This window comes from Lynx canadensis, chromosome B3, assembly GCF_007474595.2.
Source record: "Lynx canadensis isolate LIC74 chromosome B3, mLynCan4.pri.v2, whole genome shotgun sequence".
In the NCBI taxonomy this organism is placed as follows: domain Eukaryota; kingdom Metazoa; phylum Chordata; class Mammalia; order Carnivora; family Felidae; genus Lynx; species Lynx canadensis.
The window spans coordinates 49,983,071-50,008,685 of record NC_044308.2 but is presented as its reverse complement, the minus strand read 5'-3'; the positions used below and the strand labels follow the sequence as shown (position 1 = coordinate 50,008,685).

General features: G+C 36.6%; 1 protein-coding gene across 1 annotated transcript in view; it reads left to right on the top strand.

The window, feature by feature from the left end:
* The window catches only part of UNC13C (unc-13 homolog C), a 613,702-nt gene that overhangs the window by 145,737 nt on the left and 442,350 nt on the right, over positions 1-25,615 (top strand). Inside the window, exons 6-7 of the mRNA XM_032593636.1 lie at positions 2,549-2,571; positions 3,146-3,210. Coding sequence (XP_032449527.1) covers positions 2,549-2,571; positions 3,146-3,210 — 88 coding nt within the window. The remainder of the gene's footprint in view (positions 1-2,548; positions 2,572-3,145; positions 3,211-25,615) is intronic.

Genomic DNA, 25,615 nt, shown 5'->3' with positions numbered 1-25,615 from the left:
CAGAAGGTTAAAAATAGATAAAATCAAGGAACTTGTATCTAGTAGAATTGCTGATAAGGAAACTGACAAAAGATAAGGGTTAGCCAGGAGGAGTGCAGCATGCAGTGCTCATTCACACAGCCATGGATCCTTGATATGTTACAATTTTCCAGGAGAGAGAGTTAAGCTTTAAGTGAGTTTTGGAGGCTGACAGACAGCTAGGTGAAGGGGAGCACCTGTCTTAAGGGAAGGAAATGGAACATACAAAGGCACATAGATTTAAAAGAGCATGGCATAAAGATGAAGTGACAGGAATTTAATTGTGGCCAAAGTGCAGTATGTGAATGAGGACTCATGAGCCTGCAGTAGATGCATATCTGTTTTCTCTGGTTTGGGCACTGTGTAACATTGGTGGGTTTAATGAGGGAAGGGAAGTGATGTGATTTTATCTGTATTGAGAAAGATTTCAAAGGGGATAGTATGGCAGGTGGACAAGAAAGGAGTGGGAGTGAGCAAAAAAGGTTTGTTGATAATTAATAAAAATATGTATTCAATGAAGGAATGAATGAAACACTGAAGAATGAATGAAAACGTTGAAATGTATTAGATTTAACAGCTGAAGAATAATTGATGACTCTAATATTACCATGACTCAGTGGAATGGTTGATGTACAAGTCCGTTATTAATAGGAGACAATGTCAAAGTTATGAGCATTTGAAATCAGATCTCATGTCATTATTTATCAAGCTAATTACTGGGAGTTTGTAGAAAATAACTTATTTTTGTTTACGTGTTGGTTAAATGTTCACTTTGCTACCTGTTTTAGTTTGCTACCTGTTTGTTTCACTTTGCTGACTGTTAATAGTTTTCCAGGTGATTTGTCTTTTGGGTTTAAAATTATAATGCCTGAAAGTAACAACTTTGTGTCCTGCCTTATAACATTTACATTGTTTAATTTTGCTTAAATTGGTCTGCTTTTAATATATTGATCAGAATTTCAAGAAATAAGTTAAAATGATGGTTGTGGACATTTTTCTTTTTCTTTTAATGATAATGGGAACGACCTAATATTTCACACTTAAGATTATGTCTCTGGAAATAAATTTTTTAACATATTAAATTCAAATAAGATTCATTCCAATATGATTTATGTTTAAAATTTTTTAAATTTTATGACAGAACTTTTTGTACTTATTGAAATGTAGATGTATATTTTCTGACCAGTTGATATCTCATATTAAATTAGTTATTCTATGATTTAAAATTATGCTTGTGACAATTTCCATGGATATGGTATATTATTTTTACTTAATGCTGAATTTTCTATATTGTATGCAGTATCTTAAAATGTTGATGGCTATTCATAAGATGGGTTTTTTACTACTTGTGCTGTTATCTTGTTTTATATTCAAAGATCTAACTCTGAGGTTTGTGAAATATCTAAAATACTGCACACAAATAGTTACAATAATTAAGCATACGTAATTAGTCAAGAAAACAAATGCATTTCAGATTTTTATCAATAAAAGTTGTCAATGAGCTACATGACCTAGATAAATCTTTATATTGCTGGGGCTCATCCATAAAAATGAAAGGTTTTGACTACATGAACCCCAAGGACATTCTAGCTCTAGATTTCTGCCAACCTGTATTTGTTGAGAAGTTCTTGCTTCATGCTAATAAGCAAAAATTAATTAATAAGTTTAAGAGCAATATTACTGTGTGAGATAGAAATGGACCATGCCATGATGACCCTGGCAGATTCAGACTTGAGTTAAAAACAGAAAGAGTCCATTGTTCGTCTCCTTGGGCCCAAGAGGAATGCTGACCCTTCGATGTCTCTTAAATTGCACTGGAGAACTGTGGCCCATCCACCCCTCTCTGTTTTGTTCAATTTACCTGGAACATGGGATTTAAAGGGCAGCAGATAGGGGGTCAGGAGCCCTCGATTTGTGTCCCACTTCTGCCATTGACTTGCTTTGTGATCTTAATCATGTCAGTTAACTGCTTTGGCCATCAGTTCTTTTATTTGCAAAGTGGAGTGTATCTGTTAACTCTTGAGCTCTATGACAAGCCATAAATAATAATCCCTTACTAAGACCTAATTAATTTATGTAGTCATCTGAGGTTGACGTTCACATATTTTGATCTCAATTAATTGAACATTATTTGTAGGCCAATAGGCAAAGTAATTCATGACTTTTTGCAGAGTTGGGTCTAGACTCTAGACTCCAGAGAATTTGGTAGTTTGCCCAATGTGCTTAGTAAGTGGCAGAGCACTTCTGAAGACTTCTGATTCAACAGCGTTCTTTTCTCTATATGACACATTGTCTCATTAAATCCTGTAATCACTCTTCGATACTTTTCAAGCATTCGGGCACATTTTTCAGCTCTTTCAAATAAGAGGACAAACTATCCTTTTTCCCTCCGGGTTCAGCCTTGCAATTCTGTTTTGTCTATGGTTTTAAACAATGTAAAATAGTAACACTTTGTTCATGTATATGTTTAAATGATTTCTTAAAGTACTCTGTCTAACATTTATTCCTTCTTTTCCTGATTCTCTTTCAGATAGCAGTTCTGTGGATGAAAAGGTTTTAAATCATACTTTTTCTTCTCTCCGGAGGGATCTTGTCTTTTGTACATGTTTGTTTGTGACATATTAGACCTATTTTGGTTCCTCTGTTTTAGTTGTGAAATGTGCATGTTATCCCAGCTTTCCATCCTTTGGTTGTCCTTTAAGTGTGCCCCCAATATGTTGCATTTATGAAGAGGTTACACCTTGCCAGCTGCGCTTACTTAGCTTATACTTGCCAACCTAGGGGTCTGCTACGGTCAAACTCAGCATCTGTTCTCAAGTCTGGCTAATCATGATCTCCCTGACTGATTCGTGTTCACTGCACATAGCAAGTTTTAAGGGCAAAGAGTATTAGTAATATGTTTTCCTGGACTGTGCCAGTGCTTTTGTTGAAATGCTGACAGCTAATTTCAAAACCTCCACTCACAAAAACATAGTAGCTTTGACTTGGAGCTGACCCTGCTTAGCATCTGTCATACTAGGTGTTACATGTCTAGTGCAGTTGACGCGTGTCCCAAATTCATGTGTGTGCAGCTATAGTATGCTAAATGTTTCTTTCTCTTTTGTGTTTCTCTTGTTTTTCATTTAAGGCTCGAATAGTAAGTGGCAATGATTTGGAGGCTGCCAAATTCTCTGGACTCCAGGCGATTGGTGGGTGAGTACATTCATAATCTTCTTAATTCATTCCATTTATCAATGGTACTTGGCTGTGCTCTTGCCATAAGCATATTGAATGCAGGCTGTTGCATGATGGTATAATTAACTAGCTTTACTATTGTTTTCTTGTTTCACAAAAAGGTAGCTTTTATAGTTTGTTTTTAATGGGTAGATGTGTGTGCATATATGTAATTATACTAAATGTGTCTATATATAAAGAAGGTCAAAATGACCTAAGTGGATTAGCTATTAATGTTATCACTCTATACACAAATATAAACACATAATTTTACGTAAATGAGTTTACAGTAATACAATTAAGACTATATTTTGATCTGCTTGTTTGCAGTTAATGAAATGTGCATGAATATGTCAATAAGTAGATGAATGTAAACTTTATTACTTTTTATAGTTACTTCATGGTTGGATGGAAATATTTAAGATTGAATCACAAAATAATGTATGTGTTGTATTTTGCATGTAAAATACTCAAAAAACAAAGGATCTTCTTTAATGCCTATAGCTTACACATTGCTATCAGTTTAGCACGTAGGTTCACAGGCATTTTTCTGATGCTTGCATACATGTTTATGTTCCTATAGAATAAGTAAGTTTGTGTATCTCTGTACATGCAACATAAACTAAGCCATTCTACATAGAAATAAACACTAATTTAGTCATGACATTTTAGCAATTATTGTTACAATTCTTTCCTATATAATGACTGATCTGATCCTTAAGATGGCCCTGTGAGGTAAGTACTAATCTGACCACCATACAGATTAGGGAATTGTTGTATGAAACAATTGTAAAAATCGTTTCCCTCCATACAGCTACTGAACGGCAAAACGAGTATCCAAACCCAGCTAGTCTAGCTTTAGAATCTGTGACCTTATTTAATAGGCTATTCTGCCTCTGCAACTTGGGGTTCTTCCCCCTGCTTTTCTCTTTTCCATATAAAAGCATGTCTTGGAAAACTTTCCACTTCATTATTTCTAAGTGATGCAAATATTTCAAAACATTACTATTTATTCATCTTCTGTTAATAGATTTTCAAGAATATTTCTAGGTTCCAGTATTGCAAATGATACAACAGCACATACAATAGATTTTTAAGTGAAATTATTGACCAAAGCTTATGCACAGTATAGACATATAGAAAGATAGATTCATTTTAAAAGTTTTGACCTTTGAACACGTGTTTAATGTGTGAACATATGTGTGTGCCCCATGGGGCACCTGGGTGGCTCAGTTAAGTGTCCTACTCTTGATTTCAGCTCAGGTCATGATCCCAGGGTTGTGGAATTGAGCCCCATCAGGCTCTGTGCTGACAGTGTAGAGCATGCTTGGGATTCTTTCCCTCCATCTCTCTCTGCCCCTCCCCTGCACTTACTCATTCTGTCTATTTCTTTCTTTCTCTCTAAATTAATAGTAAAGAATACACGAACATATGTATGTATGATAGAAATATAAGCAAATTTTAGATACATGTATTAAGGTTTTTCAGGCAAAGAAATAGTTTTATGGTTAGGTTTCATAATACTTTCACTCTTTAAGTATATCCACATGTTACTTGATTTAAATTAAACATGTAAAATTTAAAATTTTAAATATGGAGCTCCTGAAAAATAACATATATCACATATAGTTGGATTTTTTTCAAAAGTCTGATGTTTGTCAAATAATAAGTCAAATCTTAATTACTTAATTGTATGTGTATAAACTCTTCAGTGTTCTTTAAATATGTGAAGAACTACTCACATCCCTATTGCAATGTCACAATGGTTTAAATGCATTAGGAAACCAGCTGCAATGAAAGATCACTATGGATGATTCTTAGAAAATTTAAGTAATAAATGGATGACTTTCTCTCCCCTACCCCACACATATGGACTCTTTAAGTTTACTAGAAAGTGATAACTTGAGGAAATGAAAGTTTATCTTAGAAAATAATTAAGATGAACTCCAATTTGATTACAAAATCATGTATATCATGATCTTGGAGACTTATCTGACTATTTGATCTAGAGTTTCTGTAACTCTTCCTTGCTTGTGGCATCCAATACCTGATAACATCTTGCTTTCCTAACTCATTGCTGAATATGGAGTTTTATCAATGTCAAAGCAACAGTTAATCTAAACCCTTGTTCTAAGTGCAAGCTGTGTAAATGGTTACCTAAAACAGATTATCTTGGCAGTTTGAATTCCCTTCCATTTCATTTTTCCAGAAATTTCTTTTCAAAGAGTTCCCAAAGGATTTTAGTGTTATGATGATAAGGGAAAGGGGTGATAATTTTCAGTACTCAAGAGAATCTGCCATTATCTGAATGCTTATTTCCTCTTGAAGAACCCAAAGAGGACATTTAAGTATGGCCTTCAATGACAATCTCTTTTAACAGGATTTACTTATTTTACTTATTCTATAAATATTTTAAAATACACTTTTTGTAGAATGAAACATTACTACAATTCTTATAAATATTACAACTTCTTTTGTCCTGGAAAACAGATGAGAGCTAACTTTCAGAATGGAGTCCCCGCTTCATGATAATTCTCCATCCCTCACTCTTGTACTCTCAACATTCCTAACCAGTTTAGAGCCAAACCGCATTGATCCTTCCCTCCCCTTTATCAGGTGCTAATGAAGGAATGATGTATGCACTGAGACCAGATTATTGTTAACCTGCTGCTCTGATCTCTGCTTATCTCTCTGTACATCTCATGTCAATTTTCCTAGAAAATACATGGCAAACTTGACTCCATTTTACCTATCTTAGTCAAAATAAAATATAGACAGGCTCTGGCAAAAGAATTGAGAGAGAGAGAGAGAGAGAGAGAGAGAGAGAGAGAGAGAGAAACAATCCAGAAGAAAGGAAAAGAGAAATCTGGAAAAATGCATGTTTCGGTGATGGTGTTAAATTTAACAGTTTACTTATCTCAGTGGTTTTAAAAGAATTTGTTAACTTTCTTCATATATGTACACTAAGAGTCATACTAGAAGCACACCTCAAGATATTAGAAGTACAAGAGCTTTTAGGGGGAGAAACACCTCCCAGTTAAAGTGGAGAGACAGCAAGAGTAGATGAAAAAAGCCTTTGGACCATGACATGGGTCTGACTTCTGTGAGAGGAGATGGGGAAGGAATAACTGGGCATAAAAAGCTTTAAACTGACAAATGAAGCTACAAAAAAAGTGCCAGACCAATAGGGAGTCTGAGATAAAAGATACACTGTTAGAAGAGTCCCACGTTGCGCATATGTGACCCCTGTGCAGTCTTATTATCTCCACCATGTCCAGTCATTGGTTTGGATCAGCTTGGTGAGTGTGGCCTTGGGATGAATGCTTTAGTGAATTCTGGAAGTGTGGTGGCTGAAGGCGGTCATCCAACTACACTTTTCTCAGAAGATCTACACTGAGGAATTTCGTGTGACTCATGTCCATGGCTACTCAGCTTTGATAAGTCTTATTGATGAAAGTACTTAAAATTTTTTTTTTCAACGTTTATTTATTTTTGGGACAGAGAGAGACAGAGCATGAACGGGGGAGGAGCAGAGAGAGAGGGAGACACAGAATCGGAAACAGGCTCCAGGCTCTGAGCCATCAGCCCAGAGCCCGACGCGGGGCTCGAACTCACGGACCACGAGATCGTGACCTGGCTGAAGTCGGACGCTTAACCGATTGCGCCACCCAGGCGCCCCAAAAGTACTTTAATAAATGATAGTGAATGAAATCAAACAAGTACCTTCTCCAAATATAAATCACTTTTTAAAACTAGAATTATACTCCTTTGGTTTTATGGTTGCATAAAACTTAAGTTCACCGTTCACTGGACTTTGGTAGTCACAGTTACATTGTTTGCAAGATGAGCATTGCAAAGCTTTTATATATTATCTTTTTAGTCTTAAGGTACTAAACTGTCTGCACCAGAGTCCATAAAACAGTGGTGAGAATGAGGGGAAAGGCAGTTTGGGAGGGGAGATTCTGATCTTCTTTGTTTGTTTTCTTCTCTAGTTATCCAAATTTTCTGCAGGATAGCTCTCATGAAAGTTCCTCAAAACTTTGTAAAGGACGGTTTATTCCCTGTTATGGTTCTGAACCACACTATAGCTACCTTTCCAAACTCTAGGAATCTGGTGATGACTTGGAAACCACTACCAGGATTATTGAAACTTGGCAGGAAATAGTTGATCTTGAGAGAGGTGAGAAGAAGAGATTGTTGAAATGTAGGATACTAAGAGATGGCCAAATAGAAAAAGACAAACTTCCATTTTGACCTCACTCTCCAAGAGGTACAAATGAAGAAAAAAAGTTGTATGTGTATTTGTGTGTGTGTGGTGGGGGGTACATGTGCATGTATAACAATACTTGCTGAGATTTTGAAGGTAGTTCAATTATTGCCATGAATGCATAATGTGGTGAGTATGCGCAAGCAATTATCAGCCAATGTTCTGAATAATTTCTTTGCTTTTAAACTTACCTTGATTAAAATAGTGATTTTTGTTATTGTTAAAAAATCTGACATGAGTTAGGTTGTACAATATGTGGTTTAATATACTCTTGATATTTGTCATACTTCTGGCATTGCTTTTGTATTTCTCCCTAAAGTTGGAGAGGACATATGCTGTCCTCATGAACTATTTCCCACTCATAGTCTTGATCTTCATGTTTGGTCAGTGCCTAAAATTATTTAAGATGGAAGCTAAGGTTGTTCTTAGTCTCTAGAGGCTCTTAATTCATTTTTTCTAATAGGAGAAGTATCCTCTTGGGTGGCTGAGAATTTGTTTGATTTATTTCCCATCTAGTCTATAAATGAGATTTGCCCTTATTTCCTCAGTTAACTTCCTTATTTTGCAAAGAAAGGCTCACAAATTCTCCTAAACCTAGAAAATTTCTGTTTCTATTTCTATAATCCCTTCCTTGGGTCAGTGGTTCATGCTACACAAATATTCTTGCTTGCTTTGAACCGTGTTTGCAAAGTATTAAGAAAATGACAGGCTCCACATAAGTTTGGTTCAATAACAGTGGCAGGTTACTCTTTGCAGGGAAATGGGAGCCTTTGTCTTTCTTTTACTCTGCAGTTAGTTGTTTTTATGTAAGAGTTCCTTTCCCTCCAAGGGCATCAGTGCAGAAGGAGTTCACTATAGATTTAGGTAAAAATAAATTTGGATTAGAGCATATTAATTGTTATAAGAGCTATCAGATGCAGTCAGGTCTGCATTCTTAATTCATTATTGAATAGCAATTCGAATCATCATGCTCATAATTTTTGCAACTTTTAAATTCATATTGCCATTAATCTAGTTTTGATCCTCAATACCTTTTACCTAGGTGAATACAAACTGATCTTCCTTCATTAATTGCTCTACATTAAGTTCAATCTATACACTGTTAAAGATTAATCTTCTTAAAGCACAGTCCTTTCTACTTAAATATGTTTACTGGCTCCTTATTTCTGCAGTGCAGAGTATGGATCTTTCTACATGGCTTTGAATATCTTGATTTCTATTTCTTCTTGATTTCTATTTCTTTATAATAAGGAATTCTTAGTCTCCCTTTTTTGTTCCTATTTGTGTCACTCCCATGGTACATAAGAATTTAATTTCATAAACTAACAAAACATGTATCTTTCAATCTGATTTTAAACTCTTTAAAGACATAGAGTTGGTGTTTTTCACTTAGGTTTTCCTCCCTAAAGCTTATGATAGTGCCTTGCCCATATGAGGACCTCACTCATAAATTAATATTGTTTTAGATTGTCAGTTTCTTCAATAAGTTGGTTAGAATTCTTTCATAAAAGATTCCAGGTCTGCTGCATTTTAGGAAAAAAAATTCTAAAACAATCATGGATTCATGATGAGACATATATGAAAAGTAGTGGGTGTAATAAAAACAGCTGGATCCACCCCCCCCCCACCAACTCAGTGTTTCTAAATCCCTACAGGTAAAACAAAATCAAGGATCTTTTCTCACACTAGATTTAACCCCAACTGATCAGAGGCCAATTTGCTTTTGATCTTGAATCCTTGTTTCTGTACTTGGGAGAAACATGTGAAGATTGTGTTGAATGAATCCATAAAAATATTACTCTATTCATGCTTAGATATAAAATTTACCTTTTTATTCTCGCATCTGAAAACCCTAGCACCTTAGAATACCCTAGATATAAATTCACAGTGTATTAAAATTTCCCTTTAATCAGTTCCATTATTACTTCAAGAAAGACACCTTTTGTAATTAATAATTGAATGACCCTTTTCACCTTGCTCTTTATAAAAGTAATAAAAGGAGTTGTCTTGCTTAATCCATTAAAGGTTGAATAAAACCTGGCATCTTTTAGCTGATGTCAGATGCACTCAAGTCACAGGATAGTTATATCAGCCAGAAAAGAATCTATTGTGAGGCTAGGGCAAGTCTCAGCCCTTTCATAGACCCTTGATGGTACCAGACCCACTAGACCTCAGCACTCTGCCTACAGTCCTCCTGCAAACACTTTATATCTTTTAATACAAAGGGTTGGCCTAAATAAAGAACCTCTTAATTGAGAAAGGTGGCAGCAATAAGGCCACCAACTTTTGAAAACCCTTGTGTTAAGAATTGATTGCTAAGCTGGCATTGGCTTCCTATGCCATCTTCTCCCTCTGCTTCTCTCCCAAAAATTCCTTATCTAATTTTGGCCTACTACCAGCAATAAGTTCTCTAGTTCAGGGTCAACTGCATGCTTCCAGGAATGCTTCCTGTAAATTACTCAGGAAGCATCTTTTCTGTTGATCTTTTATCCATTTAGAAAATCATGTGGTCAATAGAGTACATTTTGACACCAGCCACAGAAACCAGGTGCTAGGCTGACTCTTTCAATGTGTAGACCTATGAGACCCCAGGACCACAACCAAGGACCCTTTGGCAACCATGGAACACAGACCTGGACGTGGGATCTATGGATCTACAATCTAAATCAGTCATTTTCTTTAGGAATATTGGTTTTCCTATACAGTAGCAGAGAATTTGTAGTACTCAATGAAAAGATTAAGAAAATGAAGCTGTTAAGCTCAAACAACTAATAGCTTATAGTTGACAGAGTTAGAAATTGACAGCTTTTTCATCATCTGAGTTTGTGCCTTAACATTCTATCTTACTTAGTAATAGACTGCAAAACAGAAAGGACATTTGAGTATTAGACACAGTCAATCCAGGGATACTGTATAAGACCCCCTACTCCCAATCCCCAATGAGATTGTTGAACAGATTCTTCCATCTTTACACACCTACAAGAAACCTGATTTGTATCATCATAGAAGCCTTTTTATGTGCTTAAATGGCTTTACATAAAAAAAAATTTTCCAAATCCATTTTTACTTTCACTATTTAATATTTAAGAATAATAACAATAATAAAAGAATACCTCAGGATCATCCTCAGTTGCAGACAAGGACAACCACAAATTTTACTCATTGTATAATTCCCCCTTATTCTTTAAAAAATTTTAATGCTTTTAATTTATTTTTGAGAGAGAGAGAGAATGAGCAGGGGATGGGCAGAGAAAAAGGGAGACAGAGGACCTGAAGCAGACTCCTGAAGCAGAGAACCCGACACGGAGCTCAGACACATGAATCCTATGATGAACCTGAGCTGAATTCCGATGCTTAATCAACTGAGCCACCCAGGTGCCACAAGGCTATTCTTACCCTTAAAGATAGGTGTATGTTTTAGATTTAGAGTACACATATGACCCCTCTTGTGTATCAACCCACGATACAGATAATGTCTTCATTTCAGAGAAGGAAACCACAGCCACCATGAACTCTGACAACTTTTCTTTAGCTAGTTCATTGCACCGGAGCCTTATGTAGTTGCGCACAGCCCTGGTTGGCTTCTCAGAAATGGCCTGATTTTCCTTTTATCTTTAAGTGACCGCCAGTTGAAAATACACCCAACAAGGAGTCTGTGCCTTTCCTTAGTTTCTGAGATCACGAACTTCATAGTATTTGAGATGCACTTTAAAGGAATCCCAAATTGAGTGATAGAAGTTGTGTTCTACTCCCAGCTCCTGAGGCCACATGTTTGCTCTGCTGGAACAATTAAGGCATCCAACATAAGCTTAGATATGGTGCTACTTCTGTCTTCTCATCTTCGTGATTCTTATCAAAGATTTATGTCACTATTCTGAGCTGCACCTCGAAAAAACATGTCTCAAGCCATTGTTTGCCATACTTTCTTTGGATTCTAAACATCATGTGAGGATCCTTCAATGTAATGTAGCAGCTACTGAGGACAGTCCAGTCTCAGAAAAATAAAATTCCTAGTTAAACTAGAGGAGAGCAAATTTGTTGGGGGGAAAGGAAGGCTTTGTAGAAGCACATTTTTCTGAAGCCTTCTGTGTTCATTTTGCTTATTGAACATTTACATGTTATTAATTTACTGTTCTTTAAAACAAATCTTTAATTTTGACTTCAAAGTCTCTGGCTTGGCTTAAGTTTATTAGAAAACCAATAAATCTTTAGGGATACACCATACAGAACCAACTTTAATTCTTGAATGCCTTCCAGATATTTTATGTGTTTGAGGAGTAGCAAATTAAAATCATGGAGATCCTTTATAAAGATAATATTCAAGTAGTCAGTCTTAAAAGAGTGCCAGTTCAGTAACTATGGAAAATATCTGTTATATTGAGAATAATCCCTTGTGTTAGAAAATCACCATTTTTAGTAAAAAAAAAAAAAATTGAAAATAACCCTACTAGATGAGATGAAAATTATAATGAACATCATGGTTCCTAAACCTGCTCGTTCTTTCCAAAATATAATTGATATGGCTATTGAGTGTATCTAACATATATAAAGCACCTTAGGAAAAGAGAAGCACTGAGCTTGATTATTGTATTTCCCAATAAAGAATATATTGAGTATGTTTTTACTTAATTCATTTAATTTTGATAAATGATCATGACTCAGGTCATGATCTCATGGTTCGTGAGTTTGAGCTCCGTGTCGGGCTCAGTGCTGACAGCTTGGAGCCTGGAGCCTGCTTTGGATACTGTATCTCTCTCTCTCTCTCTGTTCCCCTCCCCGACTTGTGTGCTCTCGCTTGCTCGCTCTCTCTGTATCTCTCGCTCTCTCTCTCTCTCTCCAAAATAAACAAACATTAAAAAATTACAAAGAAAAGATAACAAGTTTGTTTAATCTACAATGCTTTATTAAATAATAGCTTGCTGTCAGAACCATGCCATAATGCTCAGCTACTGTTTTTCAGTCTCCTTAGTTATTTTTTTTTTTAATGTTTATTTTTGAGAGAGAGCGAGTGAGTGCTGGCACAAGCAGGGGAGGGTCAGAGAGACAGGGAGATACAGAATCTGAAGCAGGCTCTAGGTTCCAAGCTGTCAACACAGAGCCTGGCTGAGATCATGACCTGAGTTGAAGTCGGATGCTTAACCGATTGAGCCTCTCAGGCAAATCATAGTTTTCCTTAGCATTTAGAAACAGTACAAAGTAGAGAGGTAAAAATAAACATTGTCGATGTTATTTAAAAAATAGGATACTATCTTAAATTCATAATGATTATAAAAACATAATAAATAATACCTTTTGAAATGTTACAGTATAACAGGCCTGCATCTAAGGTTTCTTGTGCATTACCTCCTGTAATACTTATCACAACCTTGTAAACTAAATGTTACAGTTGTTCCATTTTTCATGCATCATAAATGATGAGGCTTAGAGACATTGACATATGGTGAAAGTCCGTCAGTAACTAAGTTTTAGAGCTGAGGGTTGAACTGTGTCTATCTACTTGGCTCCATAGCCTGGATGCTTCACCATTTGGCCAAATTGATGTAATTTGCAAATAAATTATGCTTGTTTCTGGTTTAGTTCTTTGGAATAACATATTTTGTTTTCAATTCAATGTGTCATTATGTATTGGTATTAAAAGACTTTTCAGTAGGTATATCAACTAAGTGTTGTAGATATATTTCTACCTAGATCCTAGAAAGGCATTTGCTAAGGATTTTCTGAATATACACTAAAATAATACCACCTAGATGAATTAATAATGAGTTTAACGATTAGACCCAAAGTATGATAATTTGTAAATAATTTTGTATCCAGGGAAGCTCTTATGGAGTGCTTCAGGAATTGCCTGTAGACAGATTACTTTTAATTAAACAAGATAGAAATATAAAGGATCTCATTGTAGGCTTTCAGGGTAACATAAGGCTGGGCAAAATAACTAGTGTATTAAGATGATGCAATTAATACCCAAAAGATCTTAGTATACCACAAACATCTGAATCTAACCAGAAATATAAGTACTGTACCAACCAGGATAAGCTTGGTTATGATATAGTAACATCTACCAAATCTCTGTGTATTAATTAAATAAAGGGTTATTTCTCACCCATTCTACATTTTCAATGCCTATAAATACAGGGGAGGAGGAGACACTTTTCTCTTTATAGCTGCTGGATGTACTAGGCTGGTAGAGTTTTGTTTGAATGCATGCTTTCATGGTTGCACTGCAGAGAAATGAGAATGTGACAAACAGGGGTCAAACTCTTAAGACTTAACGTACAGATGTGACCTGCCTCCCTTCTGCTTATATTGCAATGGACAGAGCAAATAACCATGTTTAAAGGGAAGGTTGAGGTGCAATTCTACCACGTGTCTGAAAGAAAAAAAAAACTGGAACGTTTCTGAACCACCCTAACACAATTATGGATAAATGGAAGTTTTAGAGTCTGTAGAAGAAAGGAAAATGATGTTTAATGTCAACACATGAAAAGATTCACAATATTCATTGCATCTGGTGATGAATCACATAAGATTCTGGTGATAGTCTGACAAGGAAAACAGCCTTACAGAGGTAAGAGAGTAGGACCAGAAGTTCTGCTGTGTATAGAATGCTGCTACCTATCAGGACCTCTGGACTTGGGTTAGGGAACAATAATTTAACAGATGTAGACAAAAGAGAAAGATAAAATAAAAACAAATAAGCAGATTGAAGAAGGGTCCTGAATCGTACCATAGGAAAAAACACCAAAGATTTTGAGGTTGCTGAATCTGGAAAAGAGAAGGTTTAGGTAAAAGTATGTTACAGGCTGTCAAGTATTTAAGAAAGTAGGTGTGGAAGGGGTATTAAATTGTCCTGAGTTTTCCATGGGGCAAAATACACTAGGCAGACTTGTGCTCAATATAAGGAGAAATTTGCAAAGTAAGACCTTTCTTTGTGAAAACTAAGTTCCCCATTTCTAGAGCTATTTAAATAGCTTGAGTGATTACTTGTTTGAAATTTGCAAAGGAAATTTACATATCAGATGTGTGATTCTTTAAAGCTTCTTCTAATCTGAAGATTCTATTACATCTCATACTAATGTTATATCCCAATGAGATCACTGCATCGGATAGATATTGCTGTGTAACAAACCATCCTAAACTCAGTGACTTAAAACAATGAATCCACAGATCTTGTCTGCCTTCGCTTAACACATGTATGGTCAGCTGGATAGGGGCTACTTCTCACATGTCTGTGGGTGTTTGGCTACTGGCTGGGCAATAGAGGGAATTGGACTATGTGCTACTCGTTGTCTAGCTGAACAGACCAAGTTTGTTCATAAGGCAGAAACAAGATTCTAAGGGAAACAACTAGAAGCTTACAAGACCACTTGAAGCCAAGGCAATAACTGACAACCATCATTTTAGCTACATTTTATTGTTCAAAACAATTCATAAATCCATATTCAAGGAACATGGACACAGACCCTAACTCTTAATCGGAGGAATGAGAACCGAGGCCATTTTTTATGATCAACCATACCCACGTGTACCTACAATGAAATGCTCTTCAAAACTACCTGTTACTCATAATTTGAAGAACATAGACTGATACTTCATATATTTACCTGTACTTATAATGTGACATCCTCTGTACTTGGAATAATTTAAAAAAATCAACTGCTATGAAAGCATCAGAATCTTATTTCTGCTCTTTACAGTTATCTCAGCTGCAGTACAGGGTGATTTACTTTCTGGTGGATGGAGTGCTGTGGAAACTTAAGAGAGGAAGAGATTTCTGATTTGGAATTACCAAGGCAGACTTTATGGAGGAGATGACATTGAATTGAAATTTGAAGTTTGGGTAGAATTTTGATACGTTGTTATGTAAAAGCAGGAAGCAGTATAAAAACTTGAATAGTGTCACAGGCAAGAAACTATGTTGGAGAATAATGTGTCAGTATGTTAGGGGGAAATGGAAGGTATATTTAGACAAGTAAGCTGAAACTTTGAATGCCTGACTAAAGATATTAAATATATTAACCTTTTGAATGATACATCTATAATTTTGAATACCTGCATCTTGCGAAAATGACTCAGGTGCTGAGGAACACAGCAGTTGAACAATAACTACTGGATCATGACAATAAGAAGAAGGAAGCTGTGAATTCATTTTCAAAAGATAGTACTTTTCATTAACTAGAGTAGAGTCATCTGCCAAAAGTACGAGAAACTTAATTTTTAGAAAGACATTAGTGTCCATGAGCAAGTGCACTCAGGCATAGCAGACACCTCTTTTGCTTTGAGTACTTCTGCATAACTCTGTCAACCATGATAAACATCACTATAACTCTTGCTCATTATCTTGATGTTCAGTTTCTAAGGTCGCAGGTAGGAAAGGCCAAAGCATGAGATTGGTAAAAGCCATCACTGCTGGGAACAATCTGAATCGATTTTTTTTCACGCAAGATGATACCATCTGCCACATAATCTTTACATACAAAGATCCCTTCAGGAAACAATCCTTGACTTGGTGGTTCCAGAGTCATAGTGGCAACTACAAAAACTGATGTTTCAGAAAATTCCCAAAGCATAACAATAAGATGAATTTATTTTTATCAAGTGTGGGAAGTACCAAAGCTATCTAGTGAATAAAATCTTGGATTAGCACATAACAGTTTCCTATCTGGGTCAGGGTGGAGACTCTGATTTGTTCTATGTCCTGAGGTCTGTGAAAACTCTCTCTCGTGTATATGTCTCCGAATGATGCAGAATCTGAAGAGAGTACTTGGACAGTATCACAATTGGAGTTTAGATCAAGACCTATTTTATGGATGGCTGGGTTAGCAGTCATGAAATTGATGGGCCGCAGAATTCAGGAAGGACAGTGGAGTTCTTGTGAGAAGCTTTATCATAAGGGAACAAAGAACCTGACATGTCAATTCAAATTCAGTTGTGAGAACTTGAACATCAGGGGAAAGGAATTCTGGTGTGTGTGTGTGTGTGTGTGTGTGTGTGTGCGCGCGCATCTCTGAGTGTGTGTGTGTGTATTTGTATTTGTATTGTGCCGAATGACTAACTTTTAAGGAGAAACAAAAAGCTATGTGAAGTTGAGCTGTTTCTTTGGGAAATAGTTTTGAAATTCTCTCTTGCCAACTGGGTACAAACAATTCACAGGACACAAACTAGAGACAAAACATGAAGTGAGGACAGATGATATCTTCACTTCTTCCACTTGGTCAGTGGGACCTAAGCAGCAGAATATTCTATATAATCTCTGAAGAAGACAGACAAACCACGTGTTATAATGGCAAATACAGATAATTTGGAATTAGAAGGCTAAGTTTTAAGTCAACTCTATCATATATTAGCTGGGTGAACTTGGACAAGTCATTTAACCTGTGAAACATAATGTCTCATTTGAAATATGGATTATGATCATAATTAGCTCATAGCTCTCAGCTCTTGGACTTAGCACACATAAAAGTAACTGTATTATGATACAGTATAGAAAATAAAACTTTGCTCTTGGTGGCCAGTGGTAGGCTTTCCTGTGACTGAGGGGTTTCACAGGCTAAACCTGGGAAAGTCCTGAGCACACCAGGATTAGTTGGCCACCTAACGGGAACTGGGGGACTTGAGTGCCCCAGTTGGCAACGAGAGAGTTTCTCTGGGATGACTAGCACACCTATCATCATGTAGCTCACAGTACGCTATTGGTTAAAGATTTAAATTAGGCAGTATAAGGGGTGCCTGGATGGCTCAGTCAATTAAGCATCCAACTTTGGCTCAGGTCATGATTGCGAGGTTTGTGGGTTTGAGCCCCGCATTGGGCTCTGTGCTGACAGCTCAGAGCTTGGATGCTGCTTCAGATTCTGTCTCCCTCTCTCTCTGGCCCTCTCCTGCTCATGCCCTCTCTCTCTCTCTCTCTCTCTCTCTCTCTCTCTCTCTCTCTCTCAAAAATAAACAAACATTAAAAAAATTAGGCAGTATACCTCATCTCTGTAGCTCTACTTTTCTGGGCTTCTGCCTTAGAAAATGCTTAGAATCAAGCTCGGAAAAGTAATTGTTTATACCAGTTTCCTACTTGGCATATTTCACTAGACTTGATTATTTGCCTCTTGAAAACATATCTTGAGAAACCAAAGTAGAACCCATCTCCAGAAAGACAAAGGAACATGGAAGAGAGGGACCTGGGGGCCCATTTTTTTATTTCAACAATGAGGAGAAACTTGGGTAGGACAGAAATCTGTTCTTTTACTCCTTTGATGAAGTTATAGTAAATAGAATTCAGGTCTGTCTCATTAAACAAAAATTGATGTTTGAGTGAAGACATAGCAAATACTGACAGACTTACCTTTCATTGTGTCTTGCAGTGTAATTGTCTGCTTTTATTAGCTAGATATTTGTCTCAACTGAGATAAGTCGTCGTCTTCTATTATTGCAAGCTGGGGCATGGGCAGGGTTTATTTCACTATGTTGGCCAGAAGGGCCAACTTCTTGGAGTCAAAGTTGAAAACAGATCTTATTTATTACTGCTTAGAAACTTGACGTTTCCTGCAACTCACCATTAGACATCTCCCTAATGGAAGTGTGACTTACTTATACTTCAGCTATTTCACGCTCACTATTGAGCTGCCTACAGTATAATTAACTAATAAATATTCTGATATAATAATTCCCAAGTTTCTCTAGTATCCAAATTCTATTGAAACCACTGGTCCAGGCAGAAGGAACACAGTAAACACACACACACACACACACACACACACACACACACACATATGTGAATATAAATGAATATATATGTTCATGTATACATGAATATATACATGAATATGTATGAACATATATGAATATATATGAATATTTATGAATATATGAACATATATGAATATATACGTTCATATATATGAATAGAGAAGGGAAAACTAAAGGAGCAGAACTATAAAATTTCAAAGTGAAATCGACACATTTACTGAGTGCACTGGAGGTCCAAAGGCACTGTTTATTCAATGGGTCATTCTAATTAGAGGATGCAGAAGCATGAGGCCATCTCTCTCCTTGTGCATGTTATATTGATCATGTAAGAAGATCATTGATGGGATAAGACAGCCGTGTGAGTTAGGGGGAACCATAGGAAGCAGGAAAGAAAAACTAGGTGGTCTTGAAGCCAAAATAAACATAAATGATTTCTTATTATTTAAGGCTATATGGGCATGGGTAATGACGTGGAAATTAGTGATTGAGTGTGGTAGATGAATAAGGTTCACAAGGGATTTTTATGGGACATTAAGGATTTTGAAGATAGGAAAGTGCTAGGTTGAGAAGGACCTTAAATATCAGCTAAGAAGCATGGGGTTTTGGTTTGTGTTTTCTAACCTACTTTTATAACTCCAATTATCCAAAGAATATGTTGACTCACCATTGTGGCAGTGGTGCACTGGAGAAAGTGTCCAAATGATACTGGATGCAGAAGAGCCATGTATACCTTCCTCGTGCTTTGGCTATTAAATCATTTGCATAATTTGTCCCGCCAGTTTTAGGGAATCAGGAGCCAGAGGAGGCATCTGAACAGTAAGTTAAAAATATTTTTATATAAAATCAGATAGGAGTTATATATAATATATTCTAGATATCAGACAATTAAAAGACTTTTGTAATATTGATAAACAGATATCATAGAGACTACTTTCTCAGAGTAATCGATACCTTTAGCTTTAAGCATCTTCAGCTTGGAGAAAATATAAAATGGATGGTTAAACAGAAATATTGGGTGGACCAGTAGGAGTGAGGAGCTAGACCTTAGGTGACAGTTTAACACTGGTAGAGCTTTGAGATTCAACTCCATGGAAGTGCTAGCTAGATGGAAAGCAAGACTATAGAAACTTAGGTTAAATGCCAAGAAAAAAGGATGTTGAAAAACCCTCGTAACCGTGAGTACAACTTCTTTTTCCCGTGTATCAAGTGGCAAAGATTTATGGCACTTTCTTGGGTCTTAAAAACTGTGATAAGCTGATGATCACTCCTGGATATCAATGACTTACACTTATTTGTGTTTCAAGACTAACTTACTAAGATAGAGAGTCATTCATCTTATTTTTTGATTGAACAGTGAGAATCCTGAACTTTACATCTGGTATAAGATTCTGATGTCTAGGTTTCAATTTTAGCTAAATAGTTTCTTATCAGTGTAACCATGGGCAAGTTACCTAATTTCTGTAAAACTATTTTTCACCAGTATCGGGGAATAAGTCCCATTTTTATCTCATTCTCTTTTACTAAATGAGTCAACATAGGTAAACATTTCATACAATGTATAGCTCACAGAAAATGCTCATTACAAGCTGGTCATTAATAATTCCATGTTTTCAAATATGCCTCACTAGTTATATCTCTGGTAGTTTTTGTATAGATTTTAAAGATAAAATTATATTTTTATAAGAATTTAAGTGTTCACATCAGTGGGAACCCTTTTTCAATGTGAAAACTCCCCACATCTGCACAGTTAGATTGGACTATGATGCATCAGTCTGAGATGGGCTAAGAAAAGCCATTGAGGGTAACAGGACAGCCCCACAATTAAAGAGCTCATTTGGTCCACTCTCAGTGGGTTGTTATAAATAGTTGTTTGGTCTATATTTAATCTCAGTATCATTCTATAAGTTGAATAATAAAAATAAGCTGGTCAATTTGGGTGCAGGATGGAGGTGTAAGCTAGCCTTGGTCATAAAGCCATGATTTGCTACCTGGCACACACACCTGGCTGGACAGTGGCACAAGGCCTTTTGAGGCCATCGGTTTTGTCCAGAGAGACTGCAGTGGACTGATTTTATTATTAATATTTAGAGAACTGGGAGAATTAATAACACTGCCACCATTTTTCTTACGATGGGAATAAACACCTCAATATTTTTAGAAGTTCAAAGTTTTCCTTTGTTTTGGTATTTTTATGTTTTGTTTTATACTAGATACAGTAGGCCTTTTGTAAATTAGCAAGCAAATTGTTTTTTCCAAGCAGCTCCATGTCCATGCCATAGATGGATTTGTGATTTTGTTGAAAAACAGATTTTATGTTGGTCATCTAAAATTCTCATTTCCATTCTGCCTTGCCCTCGAGTTATTAGGAAATGACATTTGATAGAGTCACGGTGTTACATGTGAATCTGTGTGTGTAAGAGAGAGAGAGAGAGAATGACAAATGTCTACTGCTAAAGATGTGTTTTATTTTTTTTCCCCCTCATGTAATCTGCTATGATTACAATCTATGGACTAAGGTGCTCCTAGATAAGGGCTTAACTATAATACTTGATAATTTCTTTAGAAAGGTAGACATGCATCCATTTCTGTTTTGTTCATTGTAGGCCTTATCCCCTGTAGTTGCATAATTTAGGGACCCAACTCCCTTGGCATCTGCCATTATGAATTAATGGATGAACAAACCAAAAGACAGATCACCTGGGCCAGCCTTTGCAATCAGAGATATTTGAACTATTGTGGCCCCATGCTAGAAGATACCCTAGTAAGGATATTTCAAAACCTCTCTCCCTTTAAAACATCGTGTCATATTTTACCACCTTCACTATCTTATTAAGGGTCTTTTTGTCAAAACCAGAGTCCTGCTTTTATATCAATTTCTCTCATCATGTCCTCTGACCTTTTAGACCAGTTCCATAAAGCTGACATTTCCCTGGCTATTAGTGAGAAAGGTCTCTTGGTCTCCACTGAGGAGACCTCAGGTCTCCACTGAGGTCTGTGGACTCAGGAATCTCCCCCCACGTCTTTCCATTGCATCTAAATTAGACAAGTTTACATTATGTTTAATAGGTTTTTCAGTTGCCACTTAATTCATTAACTCTCTAATCTTTTACACAGCAGTGTTTTAAATTCTACTCTGAGTTTAAAATAATTGCCTAAATAATCCCTTTTCAAATCCAACTAGATAAAGCATGAGGAGAAAATCTAAAGAAAGCATACATTGAACAATCCAAATCATTGAGTTTGATTTCAACTTTCCAACCTATGTTCCCTGGACAGGTGAGAGAAGAGATCTCTAGATAACATAAAATTATGCCACATTTTTTGATTTTCTTCTTTCTTTCTCTCTGTGATAGAATAACAGCCCTACAAATAACCTCCACATCTTAATTCCTGAAATCTGTGAATATATTACTCCATTTGGCAAAAGGAACACTGTAGACATGATCCTTAAATGGGGAGATTATTCTGGGTTATCCATAATTACGTAATTATAATATTTTTTTTACAAGAGAAGTAGAAGGGTTACGGAAAGAGATGTGATGGACAGCAGCAGAGGTCTAAGTGATGCAACAAAAGGGGCCACAAGCTAAGGAATGCAGACGACTTGAGCCCCTAGAATCTGGAAAAGGCAAAGAAATGGATTCTCCCCTAAGGCCACCAGTAGGAACAAAGCTCTGCTGATGCCTTTGTTTTGGGACTTCTTACCAGAATGTGACGATAATAAGCTTCACATTTTAAGCCACTACATTTGTGGTAGTTTGTTATAGCGGCCAATAGGAAACTAACACCCTCTATCTCTAGGTTTTTTTGTTTTCCTTTTTTTTCCCCAATGGGTCTAAATCATCTTTAAACCTTACTGTTAGAGCACTTTGCACTTCTGGAACATCTATTACTGTTTTCAGTCTATCATTTATTCACTGTGTGGCCTTGGACTTAATGTTTACCCTTCAATTGTTTCATCTGTAAGATGGTTATCACCTGATACAGTGAGAATTAAGTGAGAAAGTGGGATAAACAATAGTAGTAGCTGGCACATAGTGCCTGTTTATTTTTTGTACATGCCTCCAGAAATATTCTAAATATATGCATACAATTGTTACACATTTAAAAAATTTTTTTTAATTTTATTTATTCTTGAGAGAGAGAGAGAGAGCGCGCGCATGAGTGGGGGAGGAGCAGAGTGAGAGAGGGACACAGAATCCAAAGCAGGCTCCAGGCTCTGAGCCATCAGCAGAGGGCCCGATGTGGGCCTCAAACTCACAGACCGTGAGATCATGACCCAAGATGAAGCCGGACACTCAACCTATTGAGCCACCCAGGCACCCCTATTGTTACACATTTAAGAACAAATAATTTATAAATTACACACTAAACATAATCACATTCTTGTTAAAAATCTTATTAATACAAAACAAGGGGTGCCTGGGTGGCTCAGTTGGTTAAGCATCCGACTTCATTTTGGCTCAGGTGAAAATCTCATGACTCAAGACTGAGCCCTGCATGGGCTCTGTGCTGACAGCGCAGAGCCTGCTTGGGATTGTCTCTCCCCTGCACTACTTTCTCTCCCCCTCTGCTCTCCCCCTCTCATGTATGCACACATTCTCTGTCTCATACACAAACAAACATTGTGTGGGTGTGTGTGTATATGTGTATATATATGTATGTGTATACATACATGTATATATGTGTACACAACGTTGTGTGTGTATATATACACACACAACATATACAATTAATATATAATTAATAAAACAGTACAGATGCTTCTTTGTTCAAGAGTTTTCAACTTCCATCTTGCATATACTGTACAGCAAAAGTATGTCACTGCCCATTACCATCAAATAGAATTTTTGTTCACGTTTTGCTCTTGGGCAGCTCAGGCTATGGCTTGCTTTCTGTGCTTAGCTATTTTTGAGGTAGTTCTTGAATACTATAATCTCAACATGTCTATTATATTCAACAACAGTGAGAGTGCCAAAACATTAAGAAATTCAGAAAGTATAGTTCTAGGTTTAAATTGGAAATTTAAGAGAAAATAAATAAAATATGTGCATATGGAATAAATTGCCAAGCCAAACATTTGAAGGACATGAATAAATCTTGCGACACAGCAAGAGCCTAAGCAATCAACATTGATCATGGATTTGAAGAATAAACATTGTTAAAATGTCTATACTACCCAAAGCAATCTACACACTTACCGCAATCCCTTTCAAAATACCACTAATATTTTAAACAGAGCTAGAACAAACAATCCTAAAATTTGTGTGGAACCACAGGAGACCCTGAATAGCCAAAGGAATCCTGAAAAAGAAAAGCAAAGCTGGAGGCAACACGATTCCAGACTTCAAGCTATATTAAGTTGTAATTTCATTAAGATAGTATGGTACTGGCACAAAAATAAACACATAGATCAATGGAACAGAATAGAAAACCCAGAAATGGACCTATAACTATATGGCCAACTCATCTTCAACAAAGCAGGGAAGAATATCCAGTGGAAAAAAGACAGTCTCTTGAACAAATGATGTTGGAGACTGGGCTGAAAACTGGGCAGCAACATGCAGAAAGAATGAAAGTAGAACCACTGTTTTACACCATACACAAAAATAAAATCAAAATGGATGAATGACCTAAATGTGACACAGGAACCCATCAAAACCTGGAGGAGAAAATAGGCAGCAGCCTCTTTGATCTCAACAGTAATAACTTACTGCTAGACAGGTCAGTGTAGGCAAGGGAAACAAAAGCAAATGTGAACTGAGACCTCATCAAGATAGAAAGCTTGTGCACAGTGAAGAAAACTATGAACAAAACTAAAAGCCTACAGAATGGGAGAAGATACTTGCAAATGACATGTCTGATAAAGGGTTAGTATCCAAAATCTATAAAGAACTTATCAAATTCAATACCCCAAAAATAATCCAGTGAAGAAATGGGCTGAAGACATGGATAGACACTTCTCCAAAGAAGACATCCAGATAGCTAACAGGAATATAAAAAGAGGCTCAGTATCATTCATTATCAGGGAAACAATTCAAAACTACAATGAGATCCACCTGACCGTCAGAATGACAAATCTAACACAGGGAACAACAGATGTTGATGAGTATATGGAGAAAGGGGAACTGTCCTACACTGTTGGTGGGAATGCAAACTGGTGCACTCTGGAAAGCAGTATGGAAGTTACTCAAAAAGTTAAAAATAGAACTCTCGTATGATCCAGCAATTGCACGACTATGTATTTACCCAAGCAATACAAAAATACTCACTGAAAGGGGTACATGCACCCTCATGTTTATAACAGCATTATCAACAATAGGCAGGCTATCTGAGTGGTTCAGTTGGTTAAGCTTCTGACTCTTGATTTCAGCTCAGGTCATGATCTTATGGTTTTGTGAGTTAGAGCTCCATATCCGGCTCTACACTGACTCTGTCAGCCTGCCTGGGATATTCATTCTCTCTCTCTCTCTCTCTCTCTCTCTCTCTCTGACCCTCCCTAGTTTGCACTGTCTCTGTCTCTCTCTAAATGAGTAGGACAAATTAAAAAGTTATTTAAAAGGAAATTTATTAACAAGATCCAAACAATGGAGAGAGCCCAAATGTCCACCAACTAATGACTGGATAAAGAAGATGTAGTATATGTACACTGGAATATTACTCAGCTATAAAAAGAATGAAATCTTGGCATTTGCCAATGATGTGGATGGAGCTAGAGTGTATTATAGTAAGTGTAATAAGTCAGAGAAAGACAAATATCATATGATTTCACTCATGTGGAATTTAACAAACACAACAGGGCCACCTGGGTGGCTTAGTCATTTGATTTTGGCCTACGTCTTGATCTTGTGCCTTGTGAGATTGAGCCCTGAGTCAAGCTTCATGCTGACAGTGGGGAACCTGCTTGGGATACTGTCTCTCCTCTCTCTCTGCCCTTCCCCTACTCATGTTCTCTCTGTCTCTCTCTGAATAAATACGCTTAAAAAATAAGTACATATGGAAAGACAAAAAATGAGGGCAATGAACCATAAGGGACTTAACAATAGAAAACAGAGTTGATGGAAGAAGGTGGGTGAGAGGATGAACTAAATGAATGATGGGTATTAAGAAGGGCACTTGTGATGATCATTGAATGTTTTATGTAAGTGATGAATCACTAAATTCTTTTCCTTAAATGAAAAAAAAAAGGAATCAATAAAAGTGATTAGTGAAATGGAAACATACTAAAGGTGTGGCTGGAACATTTATATCAATTTGGTTATCCATTAATCAAAAATTGATTCAAAAGAAGGTGAAGCATAGTAGATTCCTGCTCATGAAACAAACTTTGGCCACAGGTTGGGTAGGCAAAAGGCCCATCCAGATGGGCACAACATCAAA